The sequence below is a fragment of the Manacus candei genome, unplaced genomic scaffold (genome assembly GCF_025592945.1).
Source record: "Manacus candei isolate 608988 ecotype Guabito, Panama unplaced genomic scaffold, ASM2559294v1 h1tg000081l, whole genome shotgun sequence".
Classification (NCBI taxonomy): Eukaryota; Metazoa; Chordata; class Aves; order Passeriformes; family Pipridae; genus Manacus; species Manacus candei.
In genome coordinates this window covers 5,991,856-6,012,710 of record NW_026138129.1, presented here as the reverse complement: position 1 = coordinate 6,012,710, position 20,855 = coordinate 5,991,856, and the positions used below count along the sequence as shown (strand labels likewise).

Below are 20,855 nucleotides of genomic sequence, written 5' to 3'. Positions count from 1 at the left end.
GTAATATGAGTAGGATTTTTAAGAACAAGTTTTGCTTATCTCCATTTCTGATTAAGAAAACGCAAAAACTGCTCATGACTTCACAGAAAGGAAATTATGCCAACAGTGCGGACTTTTTACTACAAAAAATACCAGGTGCTGAAGAGTTCAGTATGTTATAATTGGCAAGCAATTTGAGACTTGGGTGAATGGAGCAGAAAGACCAAGAAGGGATGAATGAAGATGCAAGGAAAAAAGTGCAGCATGCAAGAAACAACAGAAGAATACAATATATAACAATAAGGAAGGAGCTAAGATTGTATACTCAGAGATACACTAGACAAAGAGTAGAGAAAATTTATAAATTTTCTGTTAGAAATAGCAACTCATAGTCATTCAACCACCTGTCAGAAATCAGCAGAAACCACAACTGGAGTCACATTCATGTTGTCATTTCTCCATACAGAAGTGCTTAAATCTGACCTATTATGTAGTTTTCCTAATTCCTATGTTAACATAGAAGACCTGATATTCAGCTTCTTCTAAGTAATGTCTTCTTGGGATGGAAACCAAATAATTGAGTTTTATTTCGAAAAGCAGAAAAAATAACATTCCATTTCTTCTAAACTAAACAACAGTAGTATATTTTCTTTCTAGCTCTAACTTGCAATGCATCCCTTGTCTTTTCCTAAAGGAAATCCAAGAGGAAAAAAACTTGAACTTATTCTCCACAGAGTGAATAAATACAGCCAAATCACCAGCATGGAAAATAACTGTATAAGCCCTAGATACCAAATCTTACCCACAAATAGCTCATAGTGAATAATGCATATGGTTTAAAGTCAGTTAAAATAAGTGCCAGTTCAGTTATCAGGCAGCAGTGAATTTGCAAGGCTTTGAAACAAAATTCTCTTTGATTCTCCCTCTCTGAGGTACAAATAACTGAACTGAGATGCAGATAGTAATGACTGAAGTGAAATCTGGTCAAGAGCTGGCCAGATCCAGTCTTTCAGTCCTACATCAAAACAGACTGGTAGTGCTGAAGAGGCAATAGTGAAACATGAAAGAGTCAGTTTTGACTTTATGAAATGAGTTCTTGACATCTGCGGGTCCTAAAGCACTACTGTGCCTCAGAAATCAAAAGGATTTGTCTTGGCTGAAAATTTCAGGAGAAAAGCAACTGACTAAGGACCTACCAACATGGGTCAATTGCCTTGATTCCAGTTTAATTTCAGCTTTTGAGACATTATGTATTTAACTGCCTAATTACAATGTTTCCATGACCAAAAATTTCCACATTGCATGTTCATACAGATACTTCAGGGTTAGCCTCCTGTCAGCTGAATTCAGTTCCTCAGATTGCTGAAGGCTGTGCACATTTTCCAGCCTTGGAAGGGTACCAAGGGTTCGTCATTAGGTTAAGGGTATTCTTGAAAGGAAAGAAAAAAATAATGAAAAACAGGTAGTATATGGAAATATATATGGTCTTTCCACACAACATCTTACCCTGCTCTTTATTTTACCTTCTCTGGTCAATGAGTCAAAGGCTTAAACAAGCAATAAATTTTTGCACTGAAAATGCAGCCAGCTGATTATTTGCAGGAGCTCTAAATATTTCAGTTACTGCTTTCCAGAATGCAGTAGAAAGATGTTTAAATTTCAGCCTAAATTATTTTTTCCTTGATGTGCATTTCTCTGTCAAAATAAGTGTTGTTTGCATGAGCACAGCTCAGGCAATTCTCATTACCTTCAGTCAATAAATTACCTCTAATATAAGCATTTTTCTAGTGATCCAAAGAGTGAACCTGTTACTAGAAGTGATGGTATATATTCTTATGCTGGTAGAGGAAAAACTATTTTTATACCAAGACTTGGCAGGAAACATGAAATTAATTACTCTTAAATAATAAAGAATGAAATATTCTAGGAAAGATTCATCTTCAATGTCTGTTTTTCTTGAAAAAAGTAATCAATTTGCTGCTTAGAATTAATTAAACCTGACAAAAAATTATGGAGCTTTATATTTTGGGGGGTGGGTTGCTCACATTTTTACTAAAACTTCTTTAAGTTTCATTTCTATTTGAGCACTAAAAAGCACAGAAGTAAACTCTAGAAATTACAAAGCTCAGAGTATTAGGGTCTCACAGCCTCACAAACACATACCTGAAAAAGTCTGGCCCTATATAAATTATGCAAAGACCTTTGAAGTAGCATCGTTCAATATGATACATTCACATAAAAGTACAGCATATCCTTCCAGGGGAGCAGCAGTCATCCAGCTCCTGATTTCTGCAGTGGCACGATAAAACATGTACTGCCTAAGAAGTAATCCATCAGCAACACATAGCACTGCGTAATAACTCAATCATTCTAACATCAATATTAGTTCATAGACAACAAGCAGCTATTGAACTGTTGCACTTTTTCAGTGTTGGAAGACTGCAGGAAATTTAAAGGTAAATTAATTCTGTCAAGGTTGTTCCTTCCTTGCATTCTCTTGAACATTACTAGCTTAGATAACTCTCCCTGCCAAGACAATTTGAAAACACTGAATCAAGTCTTAGTTTTCCTTTGCTATGTAAGAAACATAAACAGCCTTAAACTCAGCCATAAACTCACAGAACTTTTAACTAGAAATCTAGAAACGTGAGGGTTTTGTCCCCACAAGTTTTCCCATCATGAAGTTCAAACATCACATTTCGTAATGTGCTTCAAGACACTTGGTTGTATGCTTTTGTTTCCTCTATTCCTCGCTATTCCAGTGACTTAAGCAAATGAGACAGCATTCATTTGCTTTTATGATCAATTGCACTACACATTCAGAAACAAGAAAAACCCAGTCCCTTTTCTCCTCTCAATGCAATCATTTATGAAAAAGGTATATTAATGACTACCATTAAAAAGCACACATTGCCTCAAAACATGTTTTCATATATCCTGTTTGTTAAACTATCAGCCTTTCATATCACTTTAAAAATTGAGTAAGTATTTATTAAAGTATCTTAACGTACATATCTGTATTTTAGTAATCAATGCTGCTTCCATTTTAGTCTTATGCATGTATTTTTGTTTTGGTAAATTGTTGTATTTATTTTTTGTAATACATGACAACTAATGTTCCAAACAATAGTCTGGATATTGTTTTTCTCTCAAACTCCTGTATAGAAATCACGGTGACTTTTGACCATTGTCTAAGACCAAAAAACACCCAAAGCTGCATTTTATCCAGAAATTATATTCCGTTAATTATTTCTTACCACAGATAGTCTGCAAGCACTGAAGTACAATTTAAACTTATCATTTGACATCTGCCTTAAATCCCTATAAAATCGATTCTTTCAGGAAGTCTTTGCATACATAGGCATATGAAAACAGAAAAATGTAAAGATCATATGAAAAAATCAACCCAGAAAGACTGTGATGACGAGTTTGAGCTTTTTCCTATATCTTCAAGCTATTGGAGACTTAATATTTCATGTCTTTCTTGGACAGTCTGGGACAGGAATTTACATGGGTTTTAATACATGTTTTTAAAGTTAATTCTGAATGCCAATGTGAAAGTGAGATTTGATTATATACAAAAGCTAGTTTAATTCATGTCACATAAAAGCAAGAAGTGAAAAGAAAAAAAAACCACCACATTTAAAAAACTGCCCACTGGATTACATAAATCCCACTTTAACATAAAAAACCAGGTACCCTTCTCGTATTTTGTCTTTGTGTAAGTGAACATTGTTTCTGTTATTAAGATAAGCATGGAAATGCTCTCTTAAATCCCAGATCTTATATCTAATTCATCATTCCTTGTCAACAAGCAACCAATGGTTATTGATGAGTTCTAAATGCAAACTACAGAGAAAGTCAAATAAAATGCAGTTCTGCTCAAATATATACCTATTTAATTGACACTTGACATGCAATCCCACTTTAGTATGGATTGATATTATTTTAGGTTAGAGGGTAGACAAAATGGGCTCATTCAGAGTCTTCTTGCATTATGTAATGCTGTTTTCATCCACATTGATTATGAATTCTAATCATGGTAAACAGGTGTTAGATTGCAACTACAAATAGAACTTTGAATGAATAAGATATAAAAATTTTTATAGACATGTTCTGAGGTTTCAGACTTTAAAATTAGCAGTGGGTCCTATAACCAGCCTTGATAATGTTCAAGAAATGGTAGGATGTTGCCACGAGGGACTATTTAAATTGACAATACTTTGCTTAAATGCCAACTTCAGTTAGACTTCGAAAGTATTTGAACATTGATATTTTATGAATGCAATTTGAATCCAGACAGAGCTAAACCTCTGACTACTTCTGAACACATATTTAAACAGTCTTCCACTAACTTGGCATGTCAACAACAACAGACTCATGAGTAATAGTCAGTCATTCTAACCATCTTTGGCTAGGGAGGTACCAGAAAGATAAAACAGCCTTCTTCCTGCTGCAAAATGCTTGTAAAGTAAACCTTTGGTTCTTAAATTACTATCTTCCTATTTTTTTCCAGTGTGCCAATTGTGTTTTCATCTTTACTTTGGACTTTTGAGCCACTGAGTTTTACCACTGAGACTGCCCTCTCAGAAAAACCGCACATGGCATGCTAGTGGTTTAGATTCTATTGTATACATTTGGCAATACCAGTTTTCCCAATACCACATTTCCATTCACAGCCGGTTGGCATAAAACACTGTCATGAGCAACACTATGTCATATCTACTATTTCTTTTCAGTGTTACAAGGCCCAAACCTATCCTAGATAATATAGGCTAGCACAAGGCAGTGCTTTTTCCCCATTGACAATATATTGTTGGTTCTTACTGATTTCTTTGTATCTCTTACCTACTTAAAAATAGCTAATAATAATTTTTGTAAATAGAGTTAAGCACAACTAAGACATTGTACATTGGAGAACAGAGTACAGCATCTTCCTTTCAGCTAGTCTAACTTAAAAAAACAGTAGTATCCTTTGATGGATATCCTTCTTGTTTATGAAGAACATCATAGCATAACAGTAGAATATTCTCTGTCATTTTGCAGGTAATGCATGAGCCACTGGCACTAGGGACTATTCTGGGAGGAAGAGACAGGCAGTCTTCTTAGACACATATGGGATGCGCTATTTGTGATACTCCTATTTATTTTATTTGTGATATCAAAACTGAAGGACAGAGAAAGAGAAATACAGAACATCATGCTTTTGGCAGCGCAACCTGTGTCATCTGTGGTGGGTAGACTTGGTCAGCACCCAACATTCAACCATCCACTTACCAACTACCTCACTCAAAAGAAGAAAGGTAGAAAATTGGGTGAAAAATCTCACAGGTTAAAATAAAGATAGGGAGATTGCTTAATAGATACCATCACAGGCAAAAGAGGCTCAGTTTGGGGTAAATTAAGACAATTTATTGCCAATTAAAATAGACTTGAATTGTGAGAAACTTCTGTCACCTCCTCCTTCTGCTTCCTTGCTGAAGTACCAGCTTCCTGACCAGACTCTTCCTCCTCCATTACTAAAGGATGTTATGGACCTATTGATTTCTGTTACCAGTTTTTCCTTTTAACAAGTGAGGTCATCAGTGTAAATATGGTTTGGGTCCCTGCCTTAACCATGGTGTCCTAAAATGGTGATGCCTTCCTTTCTCTGGCATGATGGAGCTGAACAAAGGCTCAATAGTCTCGGTGTTAGAGTCTGATGGATCTGATTCAGATAGGCAAGGCACTCCTCTGTCAAGTGTTGTACCAATTCAGTGGGATTGCATGACTGTACATGCGTAAAATCCCAGGATTTGGAAGGTGATAACTGCCCTAGGCACCTGCCAAAATCCTCCCACACGCCCTGTTTCCCTGGGATTGACTACACCAGGGTACGTTTTTCTGTCCACTCGCCAAGTTGTTTACTCTTACACTTGGATGTAATCAAGTTCAGCCTATCCAGCAATGTCAGATAATAGGGCCAAACAGCTTACATTGGTAATGCCTTGTCAATATTTCAGAAAGTGTGAAGCTAAATGCCAAAACCACCATTATTAATATTGGCTTTTGAAGTGAAGGCAGTCAGGAAAAATTTCATTACACTGTGCATCCTGAAAACTCTGTCATCCTATGCTAAATGGGTTTTATTAGATATATGAAAAGGACTGACTTTCCCTCCATAAAGCACTGGGTTGACAGCAGAGAATCCAACCATATTTTCACTGCCAAGCATTCAAACTTTCAGGAAAGGTCACCCTACCAACACTTACAATTCATAGTTCTACAGCAGCCCATTAGTAATATTAATGGAGATCATAAAACATCAGAAAGCTCAGAAAACCTACGGAAGTAAAGCTATACATAGTCCATTACAAAGTGTTAGATTGAAAAACAGCATATGCACTAATATATCCCTTCCTTCCTAGAGTTACTCATACTTTTACACACACCATTGTGTGGAGGACTTAAGGGATCAAATTGTGAAAGAGCATTTTCATTCCAACTATTTATCTAAAAAATTTTCTTCTCCAATAAACTCAGAGTACCTCTTCAAACTGGGTATTTTGTTTGTGTTTTTCATTTGCTTTACATTACTCACACAGATGCTGAAAAGTCAGTTACATGCCTTGTCTTGATGCACCATCCCAGAGGATATATAGGAAATTCATCCATCTTGCAAGATTCTCACAAAATCTAATTGTTGCTTATTAAGTAATATAAAACCCAATGGCCTGCATAAACATGACTAGAAACACGATGTTGAGCGTCTTCCTACATAATCTCTTCACATCAAACCCAGTTTTTGCTAAAAGAGCTATCACCTGAACTCCCTTAAGAGTACAGTTAATTTTCTTAGCATAATTTTTGCCTTTGCTTACTCCAATACTATTCCAATAATTGTAATAACACAAAAAGCCATGATCAATTTTTTCTTTCTTTCTTTCTCTTTCATTGTCAGTCACTTTTAAGATTTATAGTTATCATATAGATTTATAGATATCATAGTTTAATAACTTTTCTTACTGAATTCTCCATTACATTTGAACACTATATCAATTTCAGAACATCTGCCATTCTACCTCAAGCCAGTTTGTAACCTATTCTATTGTTCTGCCCTAATTCCTGCTTCCCTCCAGATTCAGAAAGGGAAATTCCCTTTCTTCTCACTAACACAGGAGACTGAAATTCAGATTAAACTGAAGTCAAATCTATTTCCCAGTTCTCTTTCTGATACCTTGAATTTAGTTAAGCTAAGCTGTTCCTGTCTGCTTTGATCAACAACAATATTGAGGATGTAGCAGGAAGAGAGTTATTTACCCAGGTGTTTCTTTGCAAAGGATTCCTCTTTATAGTGAGTCAGAGCAGAGGATGAGGTTGATAAAATGTGGCTGATAATAAACCTGTGAGTAAATTAAAGGCTTTGTTTAGCTCACTATTGCAAAAAATCTTGATTTTGCGTTCACTCCCACTTCCCTCAATTAAAAGAATATTCTTAAAGGCTTTTGATTTTTTGCTTAGCTGGGTACTTGAATAAAAAAGACTAAACAGTACATCAGAGTAATGTGAATGTGTGCCTTAGTTCTTGTTTGTATATAAATGACCAAATTCATAGCACTGCAGTTTTGCTGCAACTTGCTTATTCCAAGTTAGATTTGCCTTTTTTAATAATCACTTAATTAGGACAATTCAAATAAAATGTCTTTTAGGTCTGCAGACACAAAAAATGTGCAAACCCTATTGCACAGCAGGCTAATGGGCACAATCCAGACCGTGCAAAGCAATAACTGGCTTATTTTACATTTGGCACAATCCACCCAGCCCTAAAAGGGACTCAATTGCCATCATGAAAGAAGGGTATGTGAAAATCTACCTGAAAAATACATTGTAATTCCCAAAAAAATTCCATTATTAGCATTTAATAGGTGAGTGTTCCTGACAAAAAGCTAAGAGCAACACTGTTAGGCAAATTCTAAGACAAAAAAACTGAACTACATAGAGTACCATAGTGTTTGGTAAAGGCTTATTGTCAAAATTTCAAGCTGAAATGTTCCACACATCCAAGGAGTAGGGGATCAAGTAAGTGGTCTAATAGGAAACTAAGGTTTGTACTACCAAAGTACCTAGGTTTGGTGCTCAATATAGGAGGCTTAATTCCTTTGTTGGCTCTCTACATGGACAGCATCAAGAAGGAACACCAAAATCAGGTGAACAATGGGACACCATTGCAGTGATAACACATGAAGAAAGCATAGCATTACCTAATGCTCCAGGGCATTTACTAAAAGACCAGAGATGCTGTCACTGAGACTCATTCTATTATAGTCAGTTTATTCTATTAACTGAAAAACCATAGTTGAAACACATCAGTAGTGAAGCATTCCATTATTCATTTCAGTTGATGCAAACTGAACGATGCCTGTGAACCACACATACACAATCTAGGACATAATATCATTTTCAATATCACCTTACTCTTGGTTTCATTTTAATGCTAAGCATTCTCCAGATGTTCTACATCTTATCTTCACAACCTTCTAGAGGTACAGTCTCTGCTCCAAATAGACTGCAAACAAAGACTGCAACAAAAGAAAAATTTAAGAGTGACTGGTTGTTTTCAGACTATTACTTGGGTCAGATTAGCTATCTGGCATAGAAATCATAACTGTGGGGTTTGAGGAGCAATACAATCAGGGGGAGACCAATATTATAGCACAGAGCAAAAGGAGAGGATTCCAGTCATGACAATGACAGACACAAAGACTTTCAGGAAAGAAAGGGAGAAAAAGAAGCCTGATGAGATCAGATGACAAGAGAAGCTGAATAGGTGTGGACACAACTATCAAAGGCCTTGAAGGAATTAATTTAAACATTTCTTGAAGGAATTTTAAAATAATAAATAAGAAAGAATCAAACAGTAAATAGAAGTATTAAAACAGACATTATCAATCTAACAAAGAAGACAAAATATCAGTCCTCATCATTTGAACAAGATTCATCAAGACAGAAAAAAGGACATAAAGACATTGCAAAAATCAAGGTGGAAGTCAAAGAAGCCTCAAAATAAGAACTATCACAAAAATGGAAATGTGGATAGACTATATGTGATAGAACTAAAATTACCATATTTCAGTGAATACCTACAAAGATAAAATCTAGTAGAAAATATGTTTTAATAAAAACACCCTTTGTCTGTCCAACATATCTGCACTATTACTCTGGTAATATAAATCTTCACACATACATCTTCATTTAGACATCAGCAAGTTTGATGTTTTAAAAACCAAACAAGTCTGCATAATATCGGTGCCCCAGCTTTCAATAGCAAAGATCAGAACAGCGCGCAACTGAGAATGCCAGATTGTAATCACAAGACTGGAAAAAAGTTCAAGTAATCAAAACCATTCAATAATTTGGTGTTTCAAATTTTCAAGAGACATCTTTAGTTAAACACATGAAATTTTGTCACTTCACACTTCCAGATCACATTGTGTAACTAGAATCTTTCACTCCCTACTTTGTTCTAAATTCTGTCCGTGAAACATTCCTCTAGAGTGTGCAAAAGCACAAAAACCCTAATGTCATATATCCATATAAAGGAGTTAGTAATTAGTATTTACTTCTGCAAAAGGTATCACCTCCGATTAAGCTGCCATACACAGTCATATCCCCTTTTGTGAGATCTGCTCTGCCATCTTGCCACTTCTTTTCATTCATTAGACAAGTAAACATGGAAATTGCAGGTAGCTAAGCTGCACAGTTCTGAAATCAAACACCTGCCTGCAGGGCAAGAGGGAGAGAACAGGCAGAGAAATCCCACTCAGAGTCTTACCTTCCAATTAGCAGGAACTCCCCAAGCACCCCCAGGCGCCTCATGGCAATGAGGATCCCCCTCACTGTCATTCCCTCACAGAAGCAAACCACCACTCTGGCTTTGGGTAACCTTTCTCGCAGCTTGCGGAGCAGGCGATCAAAGCTCTTTTCCCCAGCGTTGCTGTAGATCTTGTCAGAGTGAGCAATGCAGAGACCCTCTTGGGCAGCCAGCTCTTTGAAGGCTTCCATTCCGCTTTCCCCATAATTTCCTGTTAAAAAAAAAAAAAAAAAAAAAAAAGGCTTAGATTATATAATGCATTTAACTGTGGTGGGAAAAGGATAGCTTTCCCCCCCCCAAAAATCAACTACCATTAGCAGAAAGAAGAGCAAAGGGGACCCATCAAAGCGAACATACTCAGAGTTCAGTGGAACAGGATATCCATGTATCAGTAGGTCTTAACTGACCTGAAGACTTCAAGTTTCTTTCCTTACATTGATTTGTCAACGGGTATTAAAGGCAAAGAAGGGATAGATAGGTAGAAAAGAGGATAAAGACAGATCAGACAGTGAGAATAAAGGTTTATTAACATTTCTATGGCAAAAGTGACAATTGTGCTAATCCAGAAAAACAGGTATAATAAAGACAAAAAAAGGATTCGGTTCCAAGCCATTCTGTACCATACACAGTCTATGTTCATAAAAGTGAATGAAAGATAAACGCAAATTAAAACACACGTATCTGGTAATGTCTTGAAAGCCACTTATACTAATTTGACTGACCAGAAATAACTCTTCCTAGTATAGAAATATTTGAACTGTGTGGTCCAAACAATATAAAAACTGATTCTCAAATTCACTTTTATTTATACACTTAGCAAGCCAAATCAACAGTTTTACAAAACTCAAGCTGCCTTCAGCTATGGAGACAGGTGAAACCTCAAGTTTTCTTTGAATATTTTATGCCTGCCATGAGGAAAGGATTTATGATGAACATCCATCAGGGAAGAGGAAGGAACAGATGGATTACAAAAAAATATATCTATTAACAGTAACAAGAAATGGTTCAAAAATAGAAGCACTAATTTGATGCTATCCACATCCAAAATGTTTCCTTAATTTATTGAGAGAGTAACATCAAATACACTGATCACTTCTAGACCCAGAGCTTTTTGAGCAAGGGGTGACTGAAAAGGTCCCTCTTCCTCATTTGCAACAACAGTTTGAAATAGCAAATGGCAAAGAGGAAGACTTCTAAATCAGCCTAAATTCTTTCATACACACACACATTAAAATAAATAAATTTAAAAAAACTCCTCGAAAGGTATAGCCATCAGAAAGAACATTTAGCACGAGAGAGTTCAGGCATTTCTGTATAAATCTAGTAGAAATGAGTGCATTTTTCCAGACATGTGGATCATTTACTGCAGATCAGACACACTATGGCAGTCATAGTCATACTAGACTCCAGACAAACCTGTTAGATCTAGTGTCAAACACAAAATTGAAGTTCCCCAGCCCTTTGCATTGAAGCACCCTAGTTTCTTACAAATTTGAAACACAGCAGAATGGCCTCTTTTCTAGTGTGTGACTCAACACCAGATTCAGCAATCAAGTCAGTCTGTTTTTTTTCTGTGAGCCAGACATACCCCAGAGCAGGAGTAATGCCACGGTTCTACACGACTGCGGGGAGGAGAGAAGAGAGGAAGAGCTGTGCCTGGTGGGAACACACCACCAAGCACCCCACCCCCCGGGCTCAGCAGTCCCATTCGCCAGCCCTGCATAGGGGTAAACAATGAGGCCTTGTATAGGGATTGTCATATGCTGAGAAGGACACAGATGGAGGCATTTCCAGGTATTTAAAGGCCATACATAACCTGCAGTCATCAAGGGATTTAGCTCAAAGCAGTATGGTTTGGGTCATACTGCTTTGATGACTTGCCTCAGGTCCCAGAACGAGGCAGGACAACCTCACCACTGATTTGCCATTTGCAAGCACCTTATGCTTTGGAAGGAAATTAGGATATATTTCGCAATTTCATGTTGAGCTTTGTTCAACACAAACTCATTTGAAACCAGTAGGATTATTCCTAAAGTTTCACTTAAGGCAAGATGGGGGACTAAACTGAATTTTATTAGATGTTTAGGCAATGCATATTAGAAAATAAATGTAGTAATATTTCCTAAACATTAAAGTAAGATGGGATTTTGTCATGAATCAGTACAACACTAATTCTGCTGTAGTTCAAGTTAATGATTTCAAGAAATGAAATCTGCTTTGAATGATTTTTCTCAGCTTTAATTTTGATGAAATAACAATTATTTCAAACATAGTTACACCTGTACCAACAGTACAACAACCTACCAAAATATGCAGTAAGAGGAAGATTGTTGTCTATAAATTCAGTTAAGCATGCTAGAGAGTCTAGGAGAAAAGCTAATTAGGATCAATAACACCATAGACATAAGATGAAATAGGCAAAACACAAGGCAGAAAATTTGCAGCTGAAAACGAAAGCTTTCTAATCCTTACATGAAAGTAGCACAACAGCTTTTCAATAGCAGCACAAAGAAATCTGATGTTAGACTGGAGCTTGCTCAGCTCACAAGAGCATAACGTAAAGTAAGAAGTCTGAACAGCCAGAGACAAGACTTGCTGACCCAGGACGTCCTCTTAAAGCCTGTTTGCTCTGCTCCCAGAGCAAGACAACATGCTGCACATCTTTCCCCTCCAAGAGAAAGGATCAGGGAGAAAATAAATGTGTGACAGATGTTATATACATTGTTCAATGCACTCAGCTACTGGAGTATGCACAATGTAAGGGCATATATAGAATAGAAAACACCAATTAATTCTGTGCAATAGCCAAGAACACAACCATCTGTACCAGCTTGGTGGGCACACCCATTTCAATCCACACATAGGCAAGAGCTGAGAGGGGAAACATGTAATGAAATAAATCTGTGCATGATTGTAGTCAGTGAACAGTTACAACAGGGCCCCAGGCTGAGGATCTTTTTCCTTTGAAAGAGCCATTGAAGAAAAGATCCAAGCTTATCTGCAACTGCCCTTTGCTATTAGGATCAGCTATGAAAAGTAAAAGTACTTATTATTGTGAGACTACAAACAATTGATTTTCTTTCTGACCCCTACCCAAAACTAGGCAAGCCAGTAACATACTTTGAGCACCACAAATACCTTGTGAATTTTTGACAATTTTTTAAACTCTGTTGAACTTGTACCCTATTCAAAAAACCAGATATTTTACTTACATGCTTCAAGCAGAGTCTGTACAGAAGCATAAAGGTAAATTTTAAATCTGTCATGGCTGCAATTTAACCAAGAGCATTTTTTAACACTTTTCTCAACACTTTTCTCTCAGTGCCAAAGAAAGCTTTGCTTCACCACTTCAAAAATCCTAGATAAGGCCATTTCTTGGAGGGATCCACATATCTAAAGATGCTGCTGAGAGATCCATGTAGTGGTAATTATTCTCACTCATTGCATTCCATGCATTAAATATGTTAATAAAAACATTAAGATAGTGTAGTAAAAATCAAAGATGTTATCTTGATCAACAGAAGACGTATAAAGGAAGTAACTAACAAAAATTCAGCTTCACAAATTGCTCCTTTGAGCCAGTAGATATTACATTTGTGCCACAACTATACTGAAAGTAACACTATTTGCTTATATTAACACTTTAGTACTGTGGGGAGCAGAACCCATGAGCTCCATCTAAAAGGTTTATATTCTTTTTTTTTATTATAGCTATATGCCAAACTTTTCCCCATTCTCCTTGTCAAGAGAGCCATTTATTTTTTCATTTATGAAATACAGCAGAAACAGCTCTGCAATGAGGCACTTTTGAGGATCCTGGAGATTGTCTTCTTAAATGGCTGTGTGGGTCTTCCTAAGCCACAAAACAATGTGCCCTGCATAAATCCATGTCTGATTTCATTCAAGGATAGAGATTAGTTATGTGATAATATAAGGAAATGTGAACCATTCATATTTGTGCTGAAGAGAACATTCCCTTGAAATATAGGCTAATACCTGTTTAGAAAAAATCTTAAAGATCTTCATGCTGAAGAGGAAGACTGAGACTGTTCTTTCTCACTCTGCTTTTGGTGTCGGGGTCTCTTTTTAAGATCATTTTAGAGAAGCACCTACAAACCCAACAAAATCTACAGCAGAGAACTGGAAGAATGTTCCAATGCACTTAAATTACAAAAATTAGGGAGCAAGAGTTACTTCACCTACCTGGGCCATGAGCAATCTCTTCAGATGAGGTCACCTATTCCTCACCTTTAGGGGCTTATTTACTGTATTTATTCCACTAAACAACAGCAACTACATCAGAGATGAACACAAAAAAATAAAAGCATACACAAAAAACAAAAAAGCATACACCCCACAAGCACACAGCAAAGGCAATGCACTGATGATACAACCACAAAATCTACCTTCACCGAAGGGTACTACAGAGATAAGTCATATAGCAAGAAGATCCCTCTTTTCAAAATAACAAGTGAGAAACTATTCTCTGTACTCTTCTTTCTCAACATTATAATCTGTTTGTTCACCTCTCCCAAGCTTGTAGATTGCTGGAGGTATGACGTTTGTTTCAGTGTTCAGTATCGATTCACTATAAGGCATCTCTTTTCTTCAGCTAATTAACTGCTTTTTGGCAGAGAGAAAATTAGATGAGAACAAGAGGACAGCATGACATAACAGCAAGGAATAACTACTGAAAAGCTTTGCTACTGCAAAGGCAGATTATTTGAGAAGAGCAAAGCAAGCACACAATCTGACTATCAAGTTACTTCCTGACATATTGCAATAACTAATTTGTAACAACTAGTGATGGTATTTAATAGGGCAGTAACTGCATAGTTGTCAAATATAAGTCTGAGAAGACTGGAAAGTCTTGCACGACTAAATATTAAAAGGAAAAAGAAAAGGTAAAAAGAGTGACAGTTTTTTCTCTTATACTATGCTTCCCTATGCCACAGGAGCATCTTTGAATAGGGTCACTTAATAAGAAAAAAAAAATTCGAGTTATCTAATGTTAATGTAATTCTTATCAGTTTAAACATATTAAATAATCGTGTATATACTCTTAGTCCATTGCAAACTAAAAAAGTTCAACCATCAGATTTAAATTAGTATGTTAGTAACAAGTTGGGAGCACATAAATAATCAGCTAGTGTATCTCAGATGAAAAGCAGTCATTTTCTAAACTGTAATAATACAATCACTTACATCTATTTGTCCACACCTTTGATTAGAAGACTTAAAAATGAAAGCCAAAGTCCATATTTATTCCCTGAATGTAACAGACTAACAAAAAAATGAAAAGTTGTAGAAATGGATCTACCAATGTGTGTTATTTTGGTCTATCCCAAGCATAAAGTTGGTCTTAGCTTGCTACCTACCACCCGTAGGTATCACAGACCTCTTTACCACCACTGGCTTGCCTCCCAGGCCAACTCATGGCTCTGTGGAAGTCAGCATTTCTCTGCATTTCCTTTGACAATTCTGGAGAGAATTTGTGTTGAATAATGGCCTCACTGTCCTTTAGTTATGGAGAAGGAAACTCATTATCAGAAATTGAAACAGCACTGTAAACACTCTGTCTTCTTTTAAGCTACATTAGCAAAGTTTTCTGGATTCACCAGAGATTTCCAAGGAACTGCACTCTAGCATTACAAAAACCAGAAGGATATGTTAAATGAATGAACTGAGTCATCTTTGGTACACTCCAGATCTCAACCATCTGTGCATACAGCTTATTTTCTTCAGGCCCTTCTAGAAAGTGAGCTGTTGAGGCCAGACTAGTCTTTTTGTTTTCTGATGTCAAGTAAAACTGAGTACAAGGGAGAAAATAAAAACAGAAGGGGAGGTGAATTAGATGATTGTTATAACCATTAAAAAATACACTATTCCTAACATAATCCAACTTATTAGAGAAACAAGATTATATATCAAACAAGAAAATTCACATGATTTTATTAAATGGGAGGTTACTAATTACCAAGTACACACATTTTGCCAACAGCTCACCATAGTGATATGTTACCTTAGTAAAGAAGACCAAGACAAAAGTAAAACTCTTCCACTGAGTAAAGTGGCTGTATTTAAGCCTTCATCCTGAAAGCAGCAGATGCATCATCTTGATCAACTAATTTATATTCCTGTCAGAAATACAGGCACAGGTGAAGTTAGTCTGAAGTAATGAGAACATTAGTGCTAAATGACATTTTCTTAATAAGAAAAATGCCAAAATGAGGTCTCATGTCATTTTTTCCCCTAAATATATTCAAAGCATACAGACAGTGATTATTTATTATGTATCTAACAAGTTTTAGAGTTTTATATTCTAATGAAAGGATTTCAGCTCCAAATCTAGCTGATACCTAGTACTTGTAACAACTTTACTTACTGAACTCGGTCTTTCTGTTCTTGACTTATCAATAAGGAGATTCCAGTTTTTTTCAGAAAGTATTAAAAGTAATACTTTCTGAAATAATAAAAATAATAATAAGGATGCCTAATGTTAACTGTTGGTTGGTTCTGTTGGTTGGTATTGGTTGAACAAGGCATCACACATTTTTTTATGTTTCTTGACAAGTCTGGAGAAAGGAAACGTAAGAATAAAGTTTCAACTCCTATGAATATTTTTTTAAGCTTGCTGTGAATATTACAGTTAGTAAAATCATTTACAAAAATGGAAAGGATACCCAGAAGGGACATCGAAGTAGGAGAACAATATCCAGGTGTTTTTTAATATGAGCAGACATTTCAAGAAGAGGGAATGAAGTATATGTTCAGTTCTCCTCATGCTTTGGCATTTATGCAATTAGGTTAGCTCACCTTTGAGCACAAGATTTAAACCTTGAGCAATCAAAAATCATGCTTGCAAGTACTCTATTGCAAATGAGAGTTTAAACATAAAGAATTAATGGAAATTTAAAAACATATTTCTACTGTCTGTCTGGTTTCTGAACCTGCTGGCTCAGAGCGATGTTTCTGACCTTCCCTATAATTTTTAGAGTTAAAGATGGCTATTCTTTTTTTGTGAATCAAGACACTCACAAATTATATTTTTTCATAGGGGCTGCTGGCACCCTGATAGCTGTGCTGCCCTAGCTCCCAAGGGTGCTGAAGGCATGGCAGGCACCTCTGCCAGGCTGTGTCCCAATTACTGAGAGAGGAACTCGAGAAGGAGAGGGAGAGCATGGAGAGGCATTTGACCTCAGATGGCAGGGTGGCAGGTGTGAAATAGAGAGAGAGAGGCCGAGGCTGTGCATATATTGAGCACATCCAAAACCATCAGCTACTGAGAACAAGACAACCATGCTTGCACAGTTTGCAGTTTCCTGCAAATTACAACATTTGCAGGAATGTTGTAATTAACTGCTGATGAAGCAGGCTGTAAGGTTGCACAGTGTGAGGTAGATTTGGGTGGCCTACTGGCCTCAGGTTTGGCATTTTGCTGGCAGCAAAGAAACAAAGCTTTCAGTCTCAACAGTGCCCCAAGGGCAGCATCAACATGGCTGGCTCTGATCTCACAACCCACAGCCAGGAAAAATCCATCCTTCTGCAGCTGTGCAGATGTGATCTTTTCAGCAAAAACATTATGGAGACTCCTCAGGCAGTCTTTGTGGTTGCTTCAGCACTGTGAAACAGCAAAGCCCACTGTGTGTCAGGAGTTTTGATGAAGGTCTTCATCAAGGGTTTAGAGGAGCAATGTGAATTTTCAGGGTGTTTAACGTTTCTGCCTTGACTGAATCAATAAAAGACAACATGGATGCTTCTTGATCTTGTGACAACAAGTATGGTAAGTCTGATCTGCACGCTAAAATACTCCATGTGTTTCTCTCCAGCAGCATATTACTTTTGACAAGGAGGAATATAGCAATTCAACAGATGTATTTCTAATGCTGAGAGTGCTAGAAAATCAGTCCCTGAAGCTCTGGCTGTGCACCATTGTGGTATGATCCAAAAGCACAAGAGACTACAAATTCCATTTTGGCATTCATGCTGGTGTCATCTGGGGTAGAGTTAATTTTCTTCACAGTGGCTAGTGCAGGGCTATGTTTTGTATTTGTGCTGAACACAAGACTGATAATATGAGATGCTTTTTGTTATTGCTGAGCAGTGCTCACACAAAGCAAAGGCCTTTTCTGCTTTTGCTGCCACACTGGCAACAAAGTTGAGGGTGCATGGGAAACTGGGAGGGGACACAGCTAGGACAGGTGACAACAACTGACCAAAGGAATATTCCTTATCATATGACATCATGCTCAGTATATAAAGTAGGGGGAAGATAGAGGAAGTGGGTGGAGGGACATTTGGAGTAATGGTGTTTGTTTTCCCAAGTAACTGTTACATGTGATGGGGCCCTGCTCTCCTGTGGAAGGCTGAACACCTGCTTATGGGACACAGTAAATTAACTCCTTGTTTTGCTTTGCTTGTGCAAAGCTTTTGCCTTCCCTATTAAACTGTCTTTATCTCAACCCACAAGTTCTCCAGCTTTTACTCTTATGATTCTCTCCCTGATCCTTCTGGTAGGAAGTGAGCGAGCGGCTGTGTGGGGCTTGGTTGCTGGCTGGACTTAAACTATGACCACATTGTATAACCTCACATCACTAACGTGCCTCTGGTACAAAATAATATAATATTCTGTGAGAAGATGTAAGCAATATTGACTGAGAAGATACTGAATCCTTCAGACACGTAGAATGTTTTCAGGCCAAATATCATCTGCTTCTTATATCTAATCCAAATACAAATTAGTGAATTGGTGTTGATACAAAAACATCTCTGATATCAAAAATTAAACAAATTTTCAGTTTCTAATTACATTGGACAATTTAATTTCTTTCTTTGTCCCATTTTTTTTCCAATGGGCTGAAAAGTTCACTTTCCATTTTAATTAACTACCACTAAGCTTCAGAAACATAAATTAGTATTAAACATAGGTGTTAAGTTGGCCAAGTATTAAAAGAAGCAAAAAACCAGAGAGGCTATTTGTAACAGCAAGTTCATAAAAAGTTCGTAAAAGTGTTAAATAGCCAGAGAGGAGAAATGGGTCTTCTTGGAGTGAAAAAATCAACAGTGCAAAGGCTACTGCAAATCCTATATACCACTGTGGTTTCACATTAACTTTTTCCCCCCAACAAAGCATTTCTGGCATGGCAAAGAAGACCTGGTAGTCCTTTTTACGAGTCCCATGTAATCTCCCGTACTTAGTAGTAAACAAAATATTTGTTAGATTTGATGATTGTTACTACAGAATCAAGATTTCAGCAGAATAACTTAGAAAATCTTGATGCTTCCCATGCTGTCGTGGAAAGAAAATAATGACTCTTCTTAGGACATAACTAGGAGATATACAAGGTACGTACCACTTTGGATGGTAATGATATCTCCCTTTTATTAATTGTAAATGTTATCTTTCTTTGCAGTATTATTCATGCAATTGAATAGTTTATTTGTATGGTTTGCATGCACTTGTCTTTTGAGTAGCTGATTTTCATACAGTGATCTTAAAGGACACCTTCATCTTAACTGGTTTTGAAGAGCTGTCTCCTATTAGACTCTATAATTAAATTGGATAAAGAGAATGATGTTTCTGTATGTAATTGTATACCAAAACAAAACCACAGCTGCTTGGAATAGGAAACTTTGGGACATCTGTGAGTCTACTCAGATGCTCAGATACCACTTACACACTAGGAGAGTTATACAGCGCAGAAAGTATTTTAGTTGTTTCATTATCAGCAGGATTTCTCTGTTCTTAAAATACTGCTATATTTTTCACCATTTGTGTGTTAAATAAATAGTGAACAGTGTTTTTATTTAAATTTTTTTCTCTCTCCTTTGAAACTCTTTGAGCCTCAGATGGTAATATTGAAATTATCCACCGTTCATTTCCTCTGGTGTAATCAGGATTCAGCTCAAGGCTTCCTGATTGCACAGATAAAACATCAATGGGGAGGGGAGGGAGAAAACACTGCTAGTGGTAAATGAAATCATACACAAACTGTTGTCAGAGATTTCAGGCTGTTTCCTTTATAGATTCAGTTTAAACCCCTCTAGGATGCTTACTCAGAGGAATAAAGAGATAAGAAACTCCCTCATGTATGCAATATACACAACTTCAATGAGCAATAAAAAGCAACTCATTCCAAGCTGTAGGTCCCATATGGACATTGAGCAAAAGATGCCCACCAAAGATAGTTTGGACTGACTCTATTTGTTAATGCGATGGCCTCTCTGCCACTGTCACTGCAGTCCCTTACCAGAGGAGGAGGGCTGTGAATGCGGTTTTGATGCATCTGGGAGGGTGAGTACAAATACAGAAGGCTGCTCTTGAAGTGCTAGTCTGATGACAGGAATTAATGGCCCAACTGTGAGCAAGCTCATTCCTGAAAAATCATTGGCAACAAAGAACCTCAGAATTGTGGCCAGAATTTGTAGGAACTTATAGTACATTTGTTAGATTTTTCTGCTGTCCTCCTTCCTACATAACAACAATTAGGTGTTGTATTTAATGTGTATGACATTTTGTGTCTAAGATTAGCTTTATCCTTAAAAACATATCCCACATTGCTATGGTATTTTCAAAGGAACTACAATCTTATCATATACATCTGTACAGGTTTTAATATAATCAGAAAAGCATATGGTTATGCATATTAACATACTATGAGAAGGAGATGCTTTAGGCAGACGTCAATTTTCAGCTTTGGTAACTAGACTATTTATAAGCTGTTGGAAAGCATGCTAAATGACAGAGCGAGAGCAAAAACCTACTTCATATTGAGGATGCAGATTTCACTGATTGAATCTGGGGTTAATGCATATACAAGTGCAAAAACAGAAGAGGGACTTAGGGCCTAAATTTTTGACAGTTTTAAAAATGCCATTCCAACTCGATGCAGCGAAAGACCAAGGGATTAAAACTGTGTACATTTGGAGATTTTAATATATATCAGCAATACTTGTCTTCTAACTTTTTTCTTTCTTGGTTCCAGCATTCCTCTTTGTATTCTTTGGTGCCTGTTGTCTGTATAGA

General features: G+C 36.8%; 1 protein-coding gene across 5 annotated transcripts in view; it reads right to left on the bottom strand.

Annotated features, from left to right (window-relative positions):
* Window positions 1–20,855, bottom strand: part of GRM1 (glutamate metabotropic receptor 1) — a 178,298-nt gene that overhangs the window by 134,558 nt on the left and 22,885 nt on the right. For all 5 annotated transcript variants that reach the window (XM_051811294.1, XM_051811295.1, XM_051811296.1 and 2 more), the window contains exon 3: window positions 9,791–10,040. In XM_051811294.1, the coding sequence (XP_051667254.1) occupies window positions 9,791–10,040 (250 nt within the window). The remainder of the gene's footprint in view (window positions 1–9,790; window positions 10,041–20,855) is intronic.